The 17,802-nt window shown below is 40.8% G+C and overlaps 1 protein-coding gene across 2 annotated transcripts; it reads right to left on the reverse strand.

Annotated features, from left to right (window-relative positions):
* Positions 1-235: 235 nt before the first annotated feature.
* Positions 236-4,028, reverse strand: LOC146572064 (serine protease 1-like). 2 transcript variants are annotated; one of them, XM_085278578.1, is made up of 6 exons: positions 3,952-4,028; positions 3,408-3,594; positions 2,973-3,152; positions 1,178-1,239; positions 751-890; positions 244-657 (listed from the first exon to the last, which is right to left on the reverse strand). In XM_085278578.1, exons 1-6 carry the CDS (start codon positions 3,989-3,991, stop codon positions 514-516), a joined length of 753 nt encoding a protein of 250 aa, XP_085134704.1. In that variant the 5' UTR covers positions 3,992-4,028; the 3' UTR covers positions 244-513. The 2 variants fall into 2 exon arrangements, with proteins under 2 accessions (XP_085134705.1, XP_085134704.1); XM_085278579.1 differs by lacking the exon at positions 2,973-3,152 and having other exon boundaries at positions 236-657.
* Positions 4,029-17,802: the final 13,774 nt, after the last annotated feature.

Raw genomic sequence — 17,802 nt, forward strand, 5'->3', positions numbered from 1 at the left:
GAAAACTGGATTCATTGTTTAGATTTGGGACAAAACAATGGACAATTTCAAGAAATGTATTTTATCAACAAAACTTATTTTGATAGTTACTGTGTTTATTTTAATGCTCTCTATAGCTCAGTGATTAAAAGAAAAGTTTATCTGCCACCAATGAGCCAACAGCCTCCACGTAAACATTTTCAGCCTCAACAATCAGCTCTGATTCATGAAGTTTATCATGTTCAGGCCCTGCAGCTGATTGGTGGCATGTCTGATCAGAAAGCCTTTCTGCATCTTCACAGTGTGAGTCTGAGAGTTTCTGAACAACAGGATGAGCTGCTACACACCTGACACCACATTCAAACACACACAAGCTGCAAATCTGACACAATATTTTAGACCAAAGAAAAAGGTTCACAATTTGCAGTTAACATGAAGATATTCTAGAGCAGAAACAACACACAGCACACAAGTTTCATGTAGAGATGATTGTTTATTCTGAATGTTATTTTCATTCAGTTATTTTCCATTACTTTATGGATAAATTATCTGGTTTATCCATTTCATGTAAGGACAGACATTCACAGTAACAGCTGGTCCAGTACAGGCACGTACACCACTGCCACTGATTACACCATAAATCATGTTGTTGTAAATCACTCCACCACCAGAATCACCCTGAGAGAGAAAAATATAGTTTGTGTTCAAGTTTCTTCCAAAAGATCTAAAACATACAGAGATGATATACAGTAATGTTAGCAGTCAACTTACGCGAAGTATATCTACATTAGGTTCTTTCAGACACAGCCTGTTGTCATACGGCACAACTGAAAAACATCGAGCGTTTCTGGTAGGCTCACAGTCAACAACATGCATGTTTGCACACTGGAGATGAGGTGGTTGGCCATCGACTAGAGAAAAGAACAAAAGTCATTCATAACCTTTCAAAAACTAAAATCTTAAGGAAAATGATCTTTTCCTTTATTTCTACAAACAATTCAAATATTTTTCAAGCAAAATGTTTTCTTAAAAAAAACTGCATCTAAAAAGGTGGGAACCTGGCATTTAAACATATACACTGTAAAAAAAAACAAAAAAAACAACTTTTTTTCATACAAATTAAATATAACTATAATAACACAGAAACCAAAATGAGATTTTAAAATAAACTGAGCTAATCAAGAAAAATTATTCTTACTTTCTTTCTTGTTCTTATCTACCTGGTAATTCCCAAAGCCTGCCACCTGAACGACGTCATTTCTAGAAACAGAAAAAATTGTCACAAATTAATTCCACATCCACACGTGTCTTGTGAACACAGAATAAAATAATAAATCATAATGATGTACACTGCATGCTGGGGATTTCCAGTCCAGCTACAGCTACTAACTCTGAGTAACTGTGAGGGTTCAGATATCACACATCACTGTTTGCCACACGTGTTTCATTGTCATTCACTGCGTGTCATGGATGTAACTCCTAAAATCAAAACAAGGAATCTTAACTCTTGATCCAGGCTCAGTGATATTATCGTTGATGTCAGTCAGGTGGAGATGCAGGTATAATGTCAGTCATGGGTTTGAAACTTCACAAGTATGATGTCATCCTGTTGATGGACTACTGCCCTGACCTGCGTGATAACCATCTTCTCCTGCTGCATTAACTTGTTTGAACCTTTCTAAGTCCCGTTCTGAAAACCGTTCCATGGTTGGATACATTTTTTGTTTCACTGAGCCTCGTGTTATCAGTTAGAGCAACAAACACTGTAAGTGGCTTTCATGGTTTCATTTATAATATTATATCAAATTATATTTTCTTATTACCCTGCTTATTAGTTGTGGGTAATGGATTCCATGACTTCCCTACAAGATGATCTTATATACAATCTCAAAGCTTATTCACTGTTTTTTAAATTCATATTTGTTAAAGGACACCTCTATGAAGACAGATTAGAAGTTCAATATGTTGTATGATTTTCACTTTAGTCAAGCAGCCTTAACAGGAATCCCATTTCTTTCCGTAATGACTTATTTACCCGTTACTCTCATAATGCACTGTGTGACAGGCAGATCCAATATCCAGGGCTAAACTCAAAAGCAGCTTTAAATATAGAGTACTCGGCGATACTAGCTCGGCTATTGCAACAGACAAACAGGACACAGCCAGAAAGAGATCCAGACAAACAAAAGTACAAAACAAAGGACTTAAATGCACACAAAGTAATCAGGCAGATGGGACACATGAGGTAACACAGGTGAACTCAATCAGGCAAACAACAGGGGGAGCAAAACTGAACACAACACACACTGAGACTACCAAAATAAGAAGGGAAACAGAGCCAGAGGTTAAACTCCAGACATACAAACCTGGGAAGGACAAAAACCTGCTGCCTGTTACAAACAGACTACAGAGTACAGAGTTATTCTTTAGAGGGAATGAATGAAAATGATAATCATTTATTTTAAACTGGTATTAGTATGTTTATTATTACTATATTATATTATTTTTCTTAAATGGTCCTCTTTTATATTCATTCATGTTTCATATTCCACTTGCTGAATGAAATTCACTGTCTAAAAGACACAGAAATACTATTTTTAATGTTGTTAATGATGTTAATGTGTACAGTATAAGGTGTCACGGTTCTGGGTCATTTTGACCCAGCATTTTCAGTTTGTTATATTTTTATGTATTATGGTTTTTATGTCTTCTGATTGTCTTGTTTTAATTCCATGTTTCAGTTTATTCTGGTTTAGGGTTTTGTTCTTAGGTTTTATGTCTTGTGCCCTCGTACTTTGTGTAGGTTTAGTTCAGTGTCAAATCTGCGCCTTTGTGGATTGTTTCCTGTTTTACTTTGGAGGTCCATGTCTCATGTCAGTGTATTCAGTTTTGCTTCCCCCTGTCTCGTTACTAGGGGTGGGTATCGAAAACTGGTTCTTACATCATAGATGTAACTTTTAAGATTTAAAAGGATTAAAATAACCTTAACTCACTCTTCAGGCTTTTTATTGTGCTTATCCTTGCAGGTAGGAAGATCAACAGGTTCAACACCAGTAATAGCGTTTGGTAACTTCAGGAGCATGATGTCATCTTTTTGATCATGTGGAAATATGTTCTTTTGGTCAATTTTCACTGCTGTTCCTTGACCTTGATGTACACCTACAACTACATACCTGTAAGGAATGATAACAACATTCACCTCCAAGTTTAGCATAATGTATTTATCTGTATAGATAACTGCATGGACTTGCTGCCTCACATTTACAGATGTGAAGTAACAGCTAAAAGCACTTTAGTTTTTACTTCATTAGGAACAAATTTGTCATTAATGTTATGTCAACTATAGCACAGTTTTCATAATAAATATTTCCAGAATTATATATAAATATCATGGTAACTTGCTCAGTAAAAACAGTTTTTTTTCTCACATTGGATCCTTCTTGCAGTGAGCTGCAGTTAGAACCCATTGTTTACTGATCAGAGAGCCACCACAGTAACCGGGTTTTCCATCAGGTTCGGTTGACAGGCTGACATGGTACCGTTGCTCACTTTCGTCACAGACTTTTCCATTATAAATTCTCTTTTGCAGATCCACTGCTGTGCTCAGTGTGACACCTGAAACAGAGGATCCGGCATCAAGGGACTGGTTACAACAGTTGTTTAACAAGCAGCACATTTAATCTTAAGAGATGAAAACAGGTGAGTTACCTGCAGTGACAAACTGTTACTTGTTGGTGAAATAAAACAAATGCATATTCAGCATTATTATTCTTTATTCATGCAGCCTAGACCTGTCTGAATGCACACACTTGTTTGAAAAGACACTCTGTGCTATTTGAGCAGCACAGAGAGAAATTCAAAGAAGCTCAGAAACTATTTGCTGTGTAATTACAAAAATGTAATTGACTCGTACCCAAAACATGTTTTTTTTTAATATAAATATGTAACAAATTTGAAGAAATACATACTCACCAAGCCACAGCACAAGAAGAAGAAAAGTGAGGTGAGTCATCACTGTTGCTGACCTTACTACTACCTTCTACTTCAATGACTGAACCAGTGTCAAAGTGGCCCTTTTTAAATTTGTACATGTTCTCCTATTGGCCCACAAGCCACTAATACCCTCCTAAAGTTTTATCAACACTAACCCATTGGCCACAAACACTGAACTTGCATACATTTGATTACTAATCAAATCAGATGAACATTTGCTGTGTAGGCCCCTCCCCTATACTGCAAGTATCATCCTGAATGAAACTGTTGAACAGTTTTTTAACTATTAAAAAAAAATCCATAGACCTTTCTTACTGGGAAAAACTGCACTTTCTTACAAATATTGCCTTTATACCTTAGCTTAAGAAATTTTTAAAAATCGATGGAAATACAGTGTTTAAAAAAATTAACTCACAGCATTGTATCTTTGTATCTACAGGATTACAAAATATGAAAAAAGTACAATCCATACATATATTTTGTTGTGTGACAATCAGAAGAAATCTGAAATTCCTGTATTTTAACTAGTAGCGTATGTCATGCTTTAACTTTGTATGTTTTGATAGACCCTCTCAGAGGAGATCACACTGGGCAACCTGTAAAGAGTTTGATAAAATTATTGATCATTCCATTGTACAAACTATGATCTTTTAATAAATATCAAGTATTTGTGATGCTTAAAAGGAAATTATTTGATAATTTCTATTATCAAATTTATTTTTATTTTATTCAGAGGTGAATAAACAGTGTGTTGCTTTATTTTCTACATTATTTAAAAATCATTTTAAAAACAGCATGTAGCCAAGTCTTAGAGAAAGTGATGATGTGTGGCATTATGGAAACTGCAGGTTTTCCAGATTTGCTTGTCAGCTATTTGACATGAAGAATAGAAACATTAGCATTATTGCACGTAAGGTTTTCAAGGTGTATTTGCAAGTGAAGAAATCTCCAGTATTAGGAGGGTTGCCTCACTAGTGGAGGCCTCAGAAGGTATACCTCTATGAGCCTGACTTTGTTAGAGAAAAACAAAGCTGTAAATCTCTCGGTTCAAGGATGAGCTGAAGATATAGACCTGCAACATGATATGTGGCTATGTGTAAGTGCTGTGGAATGTTATTTGTCTTCAAAGACACTCATCAAGTGTTTGCATTTTATTAACTAAAATTCCACGACAAGCTGTATCTGGATGGGTGAATACTTTTGGCAATATAGTATACCAAGCCTCATATTTTTTTCCAAGGTTTTAATCTCACTTCTCAATAGAATTAATGTTAGGGCAGCAAGAAGTAATTCCATAGGCTGACAAAGAAAACAGTTTAGGAAAATTAAACCTAGGAGTCTGTACCTCTTCAGTAAAAAAGAAGATAGTCGTAAGTAAAGCTTAGAAAGGCAAACATGTAAGTGTTTGAGGGTACACATTTGTATCTGCACTCACACCAAATAGAAGTAAAACAACAGAAAATGAAATTTTAGATCAGCATATGGATATGTTTATCTCTGTTACCAAAATAACTTCTAAGGCACGAATCATGGCAGCACAGGAACAAACTCTGAGCACAAGATCCATAGAGGCTGGGGTCTACCACACCAGGCAAGACCCCAGGTGCAAGCTGTGTAAAGATGCCCCTGAGACAATCCAGCACATAACAGCAGGGTGCAAGATGCTAGCAGGCAGGGCATACATGGAACGCCATAACCAAGTGGCCGGCATAGTGTACAGGAACATCTGTGCTGAGTATGGGCTGGAACTCTCAAAGTCAAAATGGGAGACACCCCTAGGGTGGTCAAGAATGACCAAGCAAATATATTGCTGGACTTCCAGATACAGACGGACAAAATGGTGATGGCTAAGCAACCGGACATAATAGTGATATTAGTGGTGGACAAGCAGAGGAAGACGGCTATAGTGATAGACGTAGCAATACAGAATGACAACTACGTCAGGAAGAAGGAAATTGAGAAGCTGGAGAAGTACCAAGGGCAGAATAGAAGGAATAGAAGGAAATTGTTGCTAATATTATTTGTGTCAGACTGTGGCATGTATATCAGCATAAATTCACTCAAACACTGTGTGTACTTTTCTAAAAGGACACTCTATATGTGCACTTTGGTCCAGTGGGTGCTGCACATTCTCCTATTGTTGCATCAGTTTGTTGGTGCTACATGACTTGTGCACATGAGCAGCCCATTGTACTGGATGTTTATCTGAGTCTATGCATATGTGTGGCTTGGAAAAGACATTCTGTGACCACATTTACCTCCTGTTAATTTTCTAATAAGAAATGTGGATGAAGGCAGCAGTGTGGCTGGGATGCTACACTGCTGCCGCTGTTCAGTCATCCACCCATTCACACACACACACATTCACACACAAGTGATGGCAAGCTACATTGTAGCCACAGCTTCCCTGGGACGCACTGACAGAGGCGAGGCTGCCGGACACTGGCGCCACCGGGCCCTCTGACCACCACCAGTAGGCAACGGGTGAAGTGTCTTGCCCAAGGACACAACGGCCGAGACTGTTTTACTGTTTAGTACATCTTATAATCTTGATTGAAATCATTATTACTTTTTAATAAAGTGTTTGATATTTTTATTACTGTTACTGTTATGATACCTTTTTTTATCGGCTTGAAAAAATGTTAACACACAAAATGAATACTTTGTCCTCCTGCGGAGGTGTGGCCTGTTAGTCTCACATTTGGCATTAATGTCTTCTAATGAAAATGGATTCTGTGGATGTTGACTTTCCCACTTTGACGTAACTCCCGCTCATTTCAACATGCAAACATGCTGTTCTCCCTCTTCACCCTAAAAAGGGAGATTTGGCTTTGTTTAAGAGCTGGAGACCAGTGTGGCTCTGTCAGGCACAGTTCAGTATATTGACTAAGAGATCTTGTACTTTATTTATATTAATTCAGTTTGGTTCATTTCAAATTTATTTAGTGTGATTGATCAGTAATTATAGCACTATGTCCAGATCATTCCCTATCAATAAGGATCTGGCATGTTAATATACACCCAGCAGCCAAATGCGACTCCTTAATTTTGATACGGCTGGTAAGAGGTCAAATGAGCATTTTCCTCTTCATGATGTTTGCTATATTGCTGATGGAAATATTAGTATCAGTTTCACTGTAAACATTGTACTCCTTTCATTGGGTTAAGGTAAAAAAATGTACCCTAACCCAATTTATCAGTGTAAATGTGGTCATTCGTACTCAGTGTAAAACACAGCAGTAAGACAGGAAGACAAATTAAAAACTTCCCGGTGCCCATTGTGTGCTATCTCTTCTCTGCTCTGCTGTTTATTTACAATATTTTGAAAAGATGGAACATCCATGAATTTCACAGTGGCAGACGAGCAGTGGGTGGACACTGCAAAGTTGGTGCCCAATTCCAGATGTAAGCCAGGACTAATGCTGTGTGATATTACTAAAGTCTCATAGTTACTGTATATGCAATGTCTTATCCTGATAACAGGGTAACTAGCACCACTGAATGTTCATTCTTTCAGTGGTGCTAGTTTCATGTACTGTTTATAAGACTGGGGAAACCTGCAGTCAGCTGAGACTGAAGAAGTCATTTGGATGAGTGATGAAATGTTTCTCCCACTGAAAACGCTATGTCCAGATGAACAGAATCAACCTTTTGGGGTTTACTGGATGATTCTACATGCATCAAGACATTTTAACTGAAAGATGATCAGTGGAAACAGGAAGCACCTGTGCTCAATTTTCAATGTCATGGCAAAAGCTGTAGAGTATTTTTTGTGATCATTGACCAAACTTGAGTTTGCAGCAGCTGTTTTACTTCCAGTCTGCCTGCAGATGATTAGCAGGTGCTTATCTCTATCTCTGTTAGTATAATGGGTTCTCCTGCTGTTGGCTTATCAAAGAGAGTCAAACTGGCATTGTGCTTTAACATCAGTGCGTGTTTGATGAAAGATACATTATAGTAACAGTGGACTATTGTGGGCTGCTCTTTTTATGACTGGGATTTTACACACAAATACAATAATTTACTTTGACCACAAACATTTAAACATTTCATTCAGCCCACTTTGTTTTTATTATTTTTTAAAATGTTTTTAATATCAGTATTATCTTTAAAAATATTATATAAGGTATTTCAGAAGTTGTTGTAATATTAACCTTCAGGCTTTAATGTTTGATGACAGATCATATTGACTGATTGTTCCGAGAGGCTGTGAGTTTGACTGAGAATATTATAAGATGGAATTGGACAAGGAAAATGAAAAAGGAATAGAGAAGGACATGGGGAAAAGGAGAGAATATAAAGAGGGATGACTCAGAGCAGAGAGGGAAGATGTGACACCAGTAAGAAAGTAGGTGGATAACAGAGACATGAGATGAAGAAATGAGAAAAGATGTAAAGATGTCACAGGAAAAATGATAGAAAGAGGACAGAAGGAAAAAAGAGGTGAATAAGTTTCCTCCAGTCCCACCTGAAACACCAACAGCTCTTTTGTTCTGACATCTATCTCTCTGTTTATACTGTGTATTTAATCTATTTATTTGGTGAATTATAAGTAAATGAGTAAATATGCAAATATATATGTATGCATGGTTGTTTGCAATTTTTAAAGGAGGGACACTGTAATTCAGTTCTACATACAATAACAAAAAACACATTCATTCATTCATTCAGTGCTTTCATTTTATCATCAAACTTCTCTGTCTGCTTCTACGCTCTCTGTGAAAAAAGTTTTTTTTAACATGTATTAATTTATTTTTTTTAATTGGCCTCTTTAGCTGTAAAACTTGTTATCCTCTCTTCTTCTGGTCAAAGGGCCTTTTTCTGTCTAATATTGTTTGAGCAGAACTGTGGGAATGTAAATCAGCATAAATGCACTCTAAAGTTCCCTACTGTGTGTATGCAGGTGGGGGTTTTCGCTTCCCTCCAAACTCTAATCTCTCACCTGGATCTGAGTGACTTTTGCATGCAAGCGAGCGCTTCATTGTGTTGTTATCTGAGTCTTTGCATATGTGCAAAGACTCAGATAACAAGCAAATGTTCTGTGACTTGATCCACATGATGAGTTTGTAAGAGTGTTGTTCCGACTTGCCAGTCTGCAAGTGTTTGTTTTATAGTAAGAAATGTGGAGACAGCAGCAGTGTGGCTGAGATACAGAAAGGATGCATTCAATGAAAATCTGGTGAAAAGATGTCCCTGTGTAAATCTGTACTTTTTTGCTTGTTTGCATAAAGGGTTTCAGCATTATGTTTGACTTTTGGTTGCTCTAATCTTGGTATTCTCAGTGTAGTGCTACTTTACTAGCTAACATAATACATAAATATAGATACTGGAAATTAATACTGCAATTTAAGTCACTAACAATCTGGGAAGCAGATTTTTAGTCATTTATTTTGCATAGGCTATTATTATTAGGAGCCTTGCGACAGACTGGCGACCTGTCCAGGTTGTACCCTGTATCCGGCATTTAATTAAGGAAAAATTGAAGATACCTTCTTTCTAAAGTTTAACGTATCAGGACATAAAACATATAATCTATTCTATGTCAGGCTTTAAAATGACGTATTACACAAATTATACTAAAATGTTTTTTATTAAGATGCAAAATCCTAACATCTGTAAAACTGTATGATGAGTAATAACAGGTAACATGTGTTAGTAAATATTTCACTGAAAATAAATTTAAAATTTAAAATGACTCTGCATTTAAACCCTCAGGGGAAACTTTCAGCAACAAGTACTGAGGTCAAAGTTCAGGAAATGATCAAAGTTCAAACCTGTTGTGTTTTGGTGTGATAACACAAGCTGTGCTGCATAAATGTACAAATGTATTACTCAACATCTCCTCTTTTTAAATATATAATAAAGAAAACGAGTGACTAGAACTTATATTGTCTCATATTGTTATTAATTGTCAGGTTGCTTGTTAATCTTTTGTCTGTCAGTTTGTCCAGATAAACTTTGTTTCTCATGGTTTAGTTCATACAAACCGTCTCCTCTCAGATCTCAGAGGACTGAAGTCTTATTATGAGTGCCTGTACAGTATGATAGTGTCTGTGGCACTGAGAAATCAACTGATTCGTTTTTATAAAATGAAAGACTGATTAACGGCTGATGTTTTCTGCTCCCCACAGATTTTACAACAACCAGCTAAAGTGGCCGCTGACAACAAGCCAGTTAACCTGAGCCTCTTTCTCACAGTAGGCCAGGCACGTTTGGATAACTTTATTCCATTAATGAATGAATTCATCATTTAAAAACTGCTGTTTCTATTTACTTCTGTTACCTTTGACTTTTATCAACCTTTATTTGATCTGACAAATTTAATCATAACAAATGTGCGACATAATTAGAAATCAGGAAATAGTGCAAATACATTAATTTGAGAAATGGGTTAAAGTGGAAAAAAACATTTGTTTCTCCCTCTTTCTCTCCAATTAAGTTCAAAGGTCCTTTACTTGTTGACTTTAATTAATTAAATTTGGTTGATTTTTATTTTATTTCATATGAATGATCAGTATTTACTTATTAAAAGCACTTTGTCCAGGTCATTCACTGTCATACAGGTTCTGGTGTGTTGATATATTTTGGGCAGCCAGATGTGCCTTCTTCTCCTCCAGAAGTGTTTTTAATTTTGAGATGTTGCTTAACTGATTAAAATTTGGAACTGAATTGGAAAAACATGTTTCTTTAAAAGATCAAAGTTCAACCAGTAACAGCACGAGGTGGAAGAGAAAAGACAGTCTTCTTTTTTTTAGCAGTTAATGTTGCTGTGCCCACAGTTCCTGATAGTGGTGAAAGATAAGTAAGTACTGAAGCAGCTGCTACTTAGACAGAACTCCTTAATGCCATTTGCAAGTCAAATCGACCTTATAGGCTGATATCAGGACAAAGGAGCATTTTTGTCTTCATGATGTTATATTGCTGATGTGCTCTTGGAAATATCAGTATCAGTTCCACAGTAAAAAATTTGCTCTTGTCATTATCTTATCAATAGAAATGTGATCTTTGTACACAGTGCAAACCACAGCCGAGGAAAGCAAATCAGAGATATCAATGTGTATTCATACACTTTTCTTCTCATAATTGTGTGCTGTCTATTCTCTGCTCTGCTGACTTTATACAATATTTTGAAACAGAAGTGTCAAGAAATATACTCTAAAACACTTCTTCAGTAAAGACTCAGAGAAGAGAAACACACAGAACTTCTAGCTAGCAAGGGCAGCCTCCAGAACTGAGACTCGTGCTGAGAAACTGCCCCGGTCTTTATTTATACTTCAGTGAGCGTTTGTTCCTTACATTGGAATGTGGAGGTGTACGTACGTGTGTCTGTGTGCGCGCGCGTGTGTGTGTGTGTGGTCAGAGTGTGGCCCCATAAACAACTTCCCTTAACCTGCTGGTCTGGAAAATCCAACAGTTCATCTATATGTAAAGAAGGCACTTAAACTAAAACTGACATAGCTACGTTAATCCTACCGTAAAACAATAAGACAAGGTACGACCTCTCTCATGCTCCTAGGATGTGGGGGTGAACACCCTGGAATGTTACAGATCTCCTAGGATGAGACATTCTTTCAATATGCCACCAACTATATACTTCTACACACAAATGATTACATGCAGCATTCTACCATATGCAAACTCATATCGTTAAAAGATTATAGACTGACTACTAAGTACAATTTTCCTATTAACATTCCCTTCTGTTGTCAGTAAAAAATTTAAATGAGATATCAGTATGTAACATCTTGTTGTACATTTTCTGTCACATCGCCATTAATCACACAAAGTCTTCATGTTCCAACAGGTCGGGGTCATTATCATCATCACTTGTCATGGCTATGTATGCAGCAACAGTAGAAAATATTATGCGGTTAATCATGAGTTTTAGACATGGCAATATACACGTTACAAAGACACAAAATAAAAGTAAAAATATCCCAACTCCGATGAGTAGTCTTTTTAGCACCTGTAACCAGGAGCCAGTGTAGAGCCACGAAAACCAGTCACTTGTATCACTTACATAGTCCTGATTTTGGGCCTGCTGGATCTGTCTCAAAACATTCAGGGCGTCAGTCATGTTTAATGAGTGTACATCGTCCAGTATGTAAGTGCAGCATGTGTTATTGAAGAGGACGCAAAGTCCCCTTTCTCTGCTAGTATCATGGAGTAATTCTTCCCTGGGAGTTGGTCCAGGAACATATAGTGTGGGGTGTGTTGACGTACTGGCATATGAGAACAGACATAATAGTCTGTATTTGCCGATTCTGTCTTTGTCCTGTAAAGGTGAGCGTCGTAGTCAAGGTAACCAGGAGGGTCCACCTTCCCATGGTTGCACACAGGTCCGTCACACCTCGCACTTGGTTGCCCTAGAGTTGATCAGAGGCTGGAGGTTGAAGTGCGAGCTTACACTACGGGGGCTCAATCAGCACTCCCCCCTCACCACTGAAACAACCAAGTGTGAGATTTCCCTAATGTGCTGTCTTGGGGGTGCCGGGGTTTCCTGGGACCTCAACCTTTTTGCAGTGGCTCTGATGTATCCAGGAGGATACATCTCTCCGCTATTTTGCAGGCAGTTGGAGTGGTCAGAAGCACTTGAATTGGCCTCTATCAACCCCCATCACCTCACTTTAGGCCTTCATCCTGCGAGGGGGATACTTATGACTCCTCCATTGTCCATGCTCTGCAGAAAAACCCCTCTGTGGAAAGGGTGCTGGGTCCAGTTATCTTACTGCTGTTATGATCCCAGCAGTCTTCAGTGTGCCATCGTATGCACAGTATAGTGACACAGCATTAAGTGATGTTCATAGGAAACTGCTGTCATCACCACCATGGCTTCTGGTTCCTGTGCTTTCACAGAATCATGATGCCATCCTTAGACTCCCTCTGCGTTGTCGATGGAGCTTGGCACGCTCCCCTCATCCTTCATGTGCCCATCCGTTGTCCACAATCTCCTCTATTGGCCTCTGGAAAGGCGACCGTGGCTCAGGGGGTTGGGAAGCGTATCTGTAACCGGAAGGTCGCCGGTTCGATCCGCGGGCTCTCTGTCCTGGTCGTTGTGTCCTTGGGCAAGACACTTTACCCTACCGCCTACTGGTGTTGGCCAGAGGGGCCGATGGCGCGATATGTCAGCCTCGCTTCCGTCAGTCTGCCCCAGGGCAGCTGTGGCTACAACTGTAGCTGCCTCCACCAGTGTGTGAATGTGAGAGTGAATGAATAGTGGCATTGTAAAGCGCTTCGGGTGCCTTGAAAAGCGCTATATAAATCTAATCCATTATTATTATTATTATTATTATTGGAAATCCCCCTTGGCACGGCTCTCATTCCAACGCAGTTTCATGGTCCTTGCTGTGGCTCCAAAGTCTGATCTCATGATGGGCCCCAACCAGCTCGACCTTTGACCTCAACCACTGCCTGGGCTGTCAGCTATGCCTGGAATGGTTCTCGCTTCTCACTGGGCCTCTGAAGATTTCTCAGGAGATTACTGCTGCACCTGTATTTCCTTGCTAGGAGGAAAAACTTCTATTTGGAGAGCATGTCAACAATCATCAAACCACATTCTTTTGTTCAGTGAACTTCACTTATAGGCCATCAAAGCCTCATCTGAACATGGATGCACCACTTGCATAGGTTTAATACCCGTTGAATGAACTGTTAATCTCATAAATCGCTGCAAAATCCTAAAAATCATATAAAACAAAATTTAATGTTAATTCATTGTTTCATGTTAATCCTGGATCCCTCCTCTTGACACATGGACACTCCCATGAGTCAACTCATCAAAACCAGATTCCTGTCTTAAAGAAAAAGGTTAGCTAGATCATGTCCCAGGCAACATCAGGGCATCTCCTCCTCTGGAGCAGCACCACCCTGGACCTATAATCCTGCAATAAAAGATGTCAGTGTGCTTTGCATATTAAGTTTGCTTAAAAACTGGCTCCGCCAGGAGCCTGCATACACACCATCATGGCCTGGAAAGCAAGATCAGTTGGAAGTGAAATCAAACTTCACACCTATAAACAATTATATCATAAGAGTAATAAGCATTCAGCATCAGCAAGACAAGTGTCATGCGCAGGTTTTCTCAGTAAACTACAATTATTTCCATAATTTGCCTCAGACATGGATCATCCCATGTACTCAGTCAACATTAATGTAATCGGTGACTTCTCTTAAGCAGTTACTCCACTCATCAATCACTATGAGTTCAAAAGTGGCCAGCTAATGAGCCCCATATTAAACTATTCCATAAACACTGCATCTCTTATCTGTTTTTCTCATGTCACTTGTCCGCTTCTGCTGAATCCTCTACATGTACTCTTAGAAAAACAAACATTAGCAATACACATTGACCGTGTTCAGATGCAGGTCGACAGGTTCCAGAGGTGCCATAAAAAACCCCTAAAGTTAGCCATCCATAGCTGTGGAAAGAATGTTATTCACATCATCAAAGTAACCTTCACATTTTCCCAACAACACAGTGTAACAGCATCACCAATTCATAACCTCTAAACACAGTTTTCTTCACACATAAACCCAGAAATCCTGTAGTAGAAAAAGATTAACTAGTCCTCTTATAAATCACATGATCAAACACATGAAAAACTGTAATGATGTAGAAAAGAAAATGCAAATGTTAGCGCTGCGCAGGCGTATGCATACTTTGTCACAGTTACCTCTGTAAGCAACACAAGATAGTGAATAACACCCCCTGGAAGATGCACAGACACAGAAAGTGGCATTTAAAAGGTTAAATCGTCATGCAACCTCGAATGTTGCTGTCATCTTTCTGCTCCTGTAAAAACAAGCACATAAATTCGTCTGCACCTTTGTCAGGTGGGGGTTAACCTTGAGTCGTGGTCAAGTCTTGTCAGCTTTTACCAGTCAGTCAGTTTGTTTTTTATTTCCATTCATTCATTCATTCATTCATTCTTTCTTTCTTTCTTTCTTTGCTGATAGTGGAACCCATCGTCGCATTTAGTTAGAGTATGGCAGCCTTGTCGCGAGCTCCCCCAAGCAACAGCTTTTTTCTGTGTTTAATTTTACTTTTCCTTCATTTTTTCGCGAGTAGCACATGTCTCCTTGTGTACGACCGACAAACCTTACTGGACATAAAAGACGGTCTTTCTTATAACTTTCCGGAGTTCAAGTTTTGCAACACGGACGCTCCGTTTGCAGACCCCCCATTCATCTCACCTGAGACGCCTTTGTTCTCTGGCCCTGGAGGCCGCAAACGCCGACGCAGAGGGAGAAGATCTGGCGTTCTGGTTCGACTGAGACGGCGCACTAACAGACCACCGTTACCCAGTTTATTACTGGCTAATGTGCAGTCTCTGGAGAACAAGCTGTGCGAGCTTCGGGCACGGATCTCATTCCAGCGAGAGATGCGGGACTGCTGCGTGATCTGCCTCACAGAAACCTGGCTATCGGACAAGGTACCGGACTCCGCAATACAACTACCGGGGTTCTCCATGCATCGCGCGGACAGGTCACAGGATCTTACTGGGAAAAGCAGAGGCGGTGGTGCGTGTTTCATGATCAACAACAGCTGGTGTGATTATGCGAACGTGCACTCGGTCAAATCCTTCTGCTCACCGGACCTGGAGTACCTGATGATTAAGTGCCGGCCATTCTGGCTACCGAGGGAATTTACAGCAGTGATTATTACGGCTGTTTACATTCCCCCACAAGCCGACACTGACCGTGCACTCAGGGAACTGTACAGCGCGATCAGCAGCGAGGAAACCGCACACCCAGAGGCAGCGTTTATCACAGCCGGAGACTTTAATAAGGGAAACCTGAAGAAAGTCTCACCCAAACTCCACCAACACATCCATTTTAACACCCGTGGAGATCGGCTACTCGACCACTGCTACACCTCTTTCCGGGATGCGTACAAAGCCCTCCCCCGCGCCCCATTCGGCCAATCAGATCACCGCTCCATCCTGCTCCTGCCCGCCTACAGGCAGAAGCTGAAACAGGAAGCTCCAACCCGGAGGGCGGTGCACTGTTGGACGGACCAATCGGAGTCTGCGCTGCGGGACTGTTTTGATCACACGGACTGGGAAATGTTTCACGTGGCTGCTAGGGACATTGATGAATACACAGACTCAGTCTGCGGATTTATCAGGAAATGCGTGGAAGATGTCGTCCCATCCAGAACAGTTAAATCCTTCCCAAATCAAAAACCCTGGATTAACGGAGATGTTCGCGCGGCACGGAGCACCGCCTTTGCCTCCGCGAACACATCGGACTACAAACACACACATTACCAACTCCGGAAGATGATCAAAGCAGCCAAACGTGAGTACAGGGACAGGGTGGAACAACAGTTTGACAACCCTCGGAGTATGTGGCAGGGACTAAACACGATCACAGACTTTAGAGGGAAAACCAGCACACCGCAGACCACGGCCTCTCTGTGTGAGGATCTAAACGTATTCTACGCTAGATTCGACACAGCGAACACCATGAGACCGGACAGTGTACGCACAGCGGATGACGTCAGTGCGCACACTGTGTCTGAGGAGGATGTGCGGAGGTGCTTCAGGAAGGTGAACACACGCAAAGCTACTGGTCCGGACGGGATTCCCGGCCGCGTCCTCAGGTCATGCGCGGCTCAGCTGGCTGGAGTGTTCACGCACATCTTCAACCTTTCCCTCTCTCTGTCTGTAGTCCCAGCCTGCTTCAAAATGGCCACCATCGTCCCTGTACCCAAATCCTCCACCATCTCCTCATTGAACGACTGGCGACCTGTAGCCCTGACCCCCATCGTAAGCAAATGCTTCGAGAAGCTGGTCAGGGACTTCATCTGCTCTGCACTACCCGACTCACTGGACCCTCTACAGTTTGCATACCACCACAACAGGTCCACTGATGATGCCATAGCCCTGACACTACACACTGCCCTGTCACACCTGGAGAAGAGAGACACGTATGTGAGGATGCTGTTTGTAGATTACAGCTCAGCATTCAATACCATCGTTCCCTCGAAGCTGGATAGGAAACTGCAGGATCTAGGACTGAGCAGCTCCCTCTGCAGCTGGATCCTTAGTTTCCTGTCTGACAGACGCCAAGTGGTCAGACTGGGCAGCATCACCTCATCCCCCGTCACACTGAACACTGGTGCTCCACAGGGGTGTGTACTGAGCCCTCTCCTGTACTCACTCTATACCTACGACTGCACAGCCACTAACAACTCCAACATCATTGTGAAGTTTGCGGACGACACTACAGTGGTGGGTCTTATCACCAACGGTGATGAGACGGCTTACAGGGAGGAGGTCAGCGCCCTGACCCACTGGTGTCAAGACAACCATCTCACACTCAACGTCGCAAAGACAAAGGAGTTGATAGTGGACTTCCGGAGGTGCAGAGAAGTACACACCCCCATCACCATCAGCGGCGCTGCTGTGGAGAGAGTGAGCGGCTTCCGGTTCCTTGGAGTACATCTGGCTGAGGATCTTACGTGGTCAGTACACACAAACAAAACAGTGAAGAAGGCGCAGCAGCGCCTCTTCTTTCTCAGGAGACTGAAAAGATTCGGCATGAGCCCCCGCATCCTCAGGACCTTCTATCACTGTGCCATTGAGAGCATCCTCACTGGATGCATCACCACCTGGTATGGCAACAGCACCGCCTACAACTGCAAAGCTCTCCAGCGAGTAGTGCGGTGCTCTGAACGGATAATTGGAGGTGAGCTTCCCTCCCTCCAAGACATCTACAGGAAGCGCTGCCTGAGGAAAGCGGGGAGGATCATCAAGGACTCCATTCACCCCAGCCATAAACTGTTCAGACTGCTTCCATCAGGAAGGAGGTTCTGCAGCATCCGGT

This window comes from Mchenga conophoros, linkage group LG6 (genome assembly GCF_057382185.1).
Source record: "Mchenga conophoros isolate Kocher_MC1m ecotype Shallow Benthic linkage group LG6, M_conophoros_male_GT1.1, whole genome shotgun sequence".
In the NCBI taxonomy this organism is placed as follows: Eukaryota; Metazoa; Chordata; class Actinopteri; order Cichliformes; family Cichlidae; genus Mchenga; species Mchenga conophoros.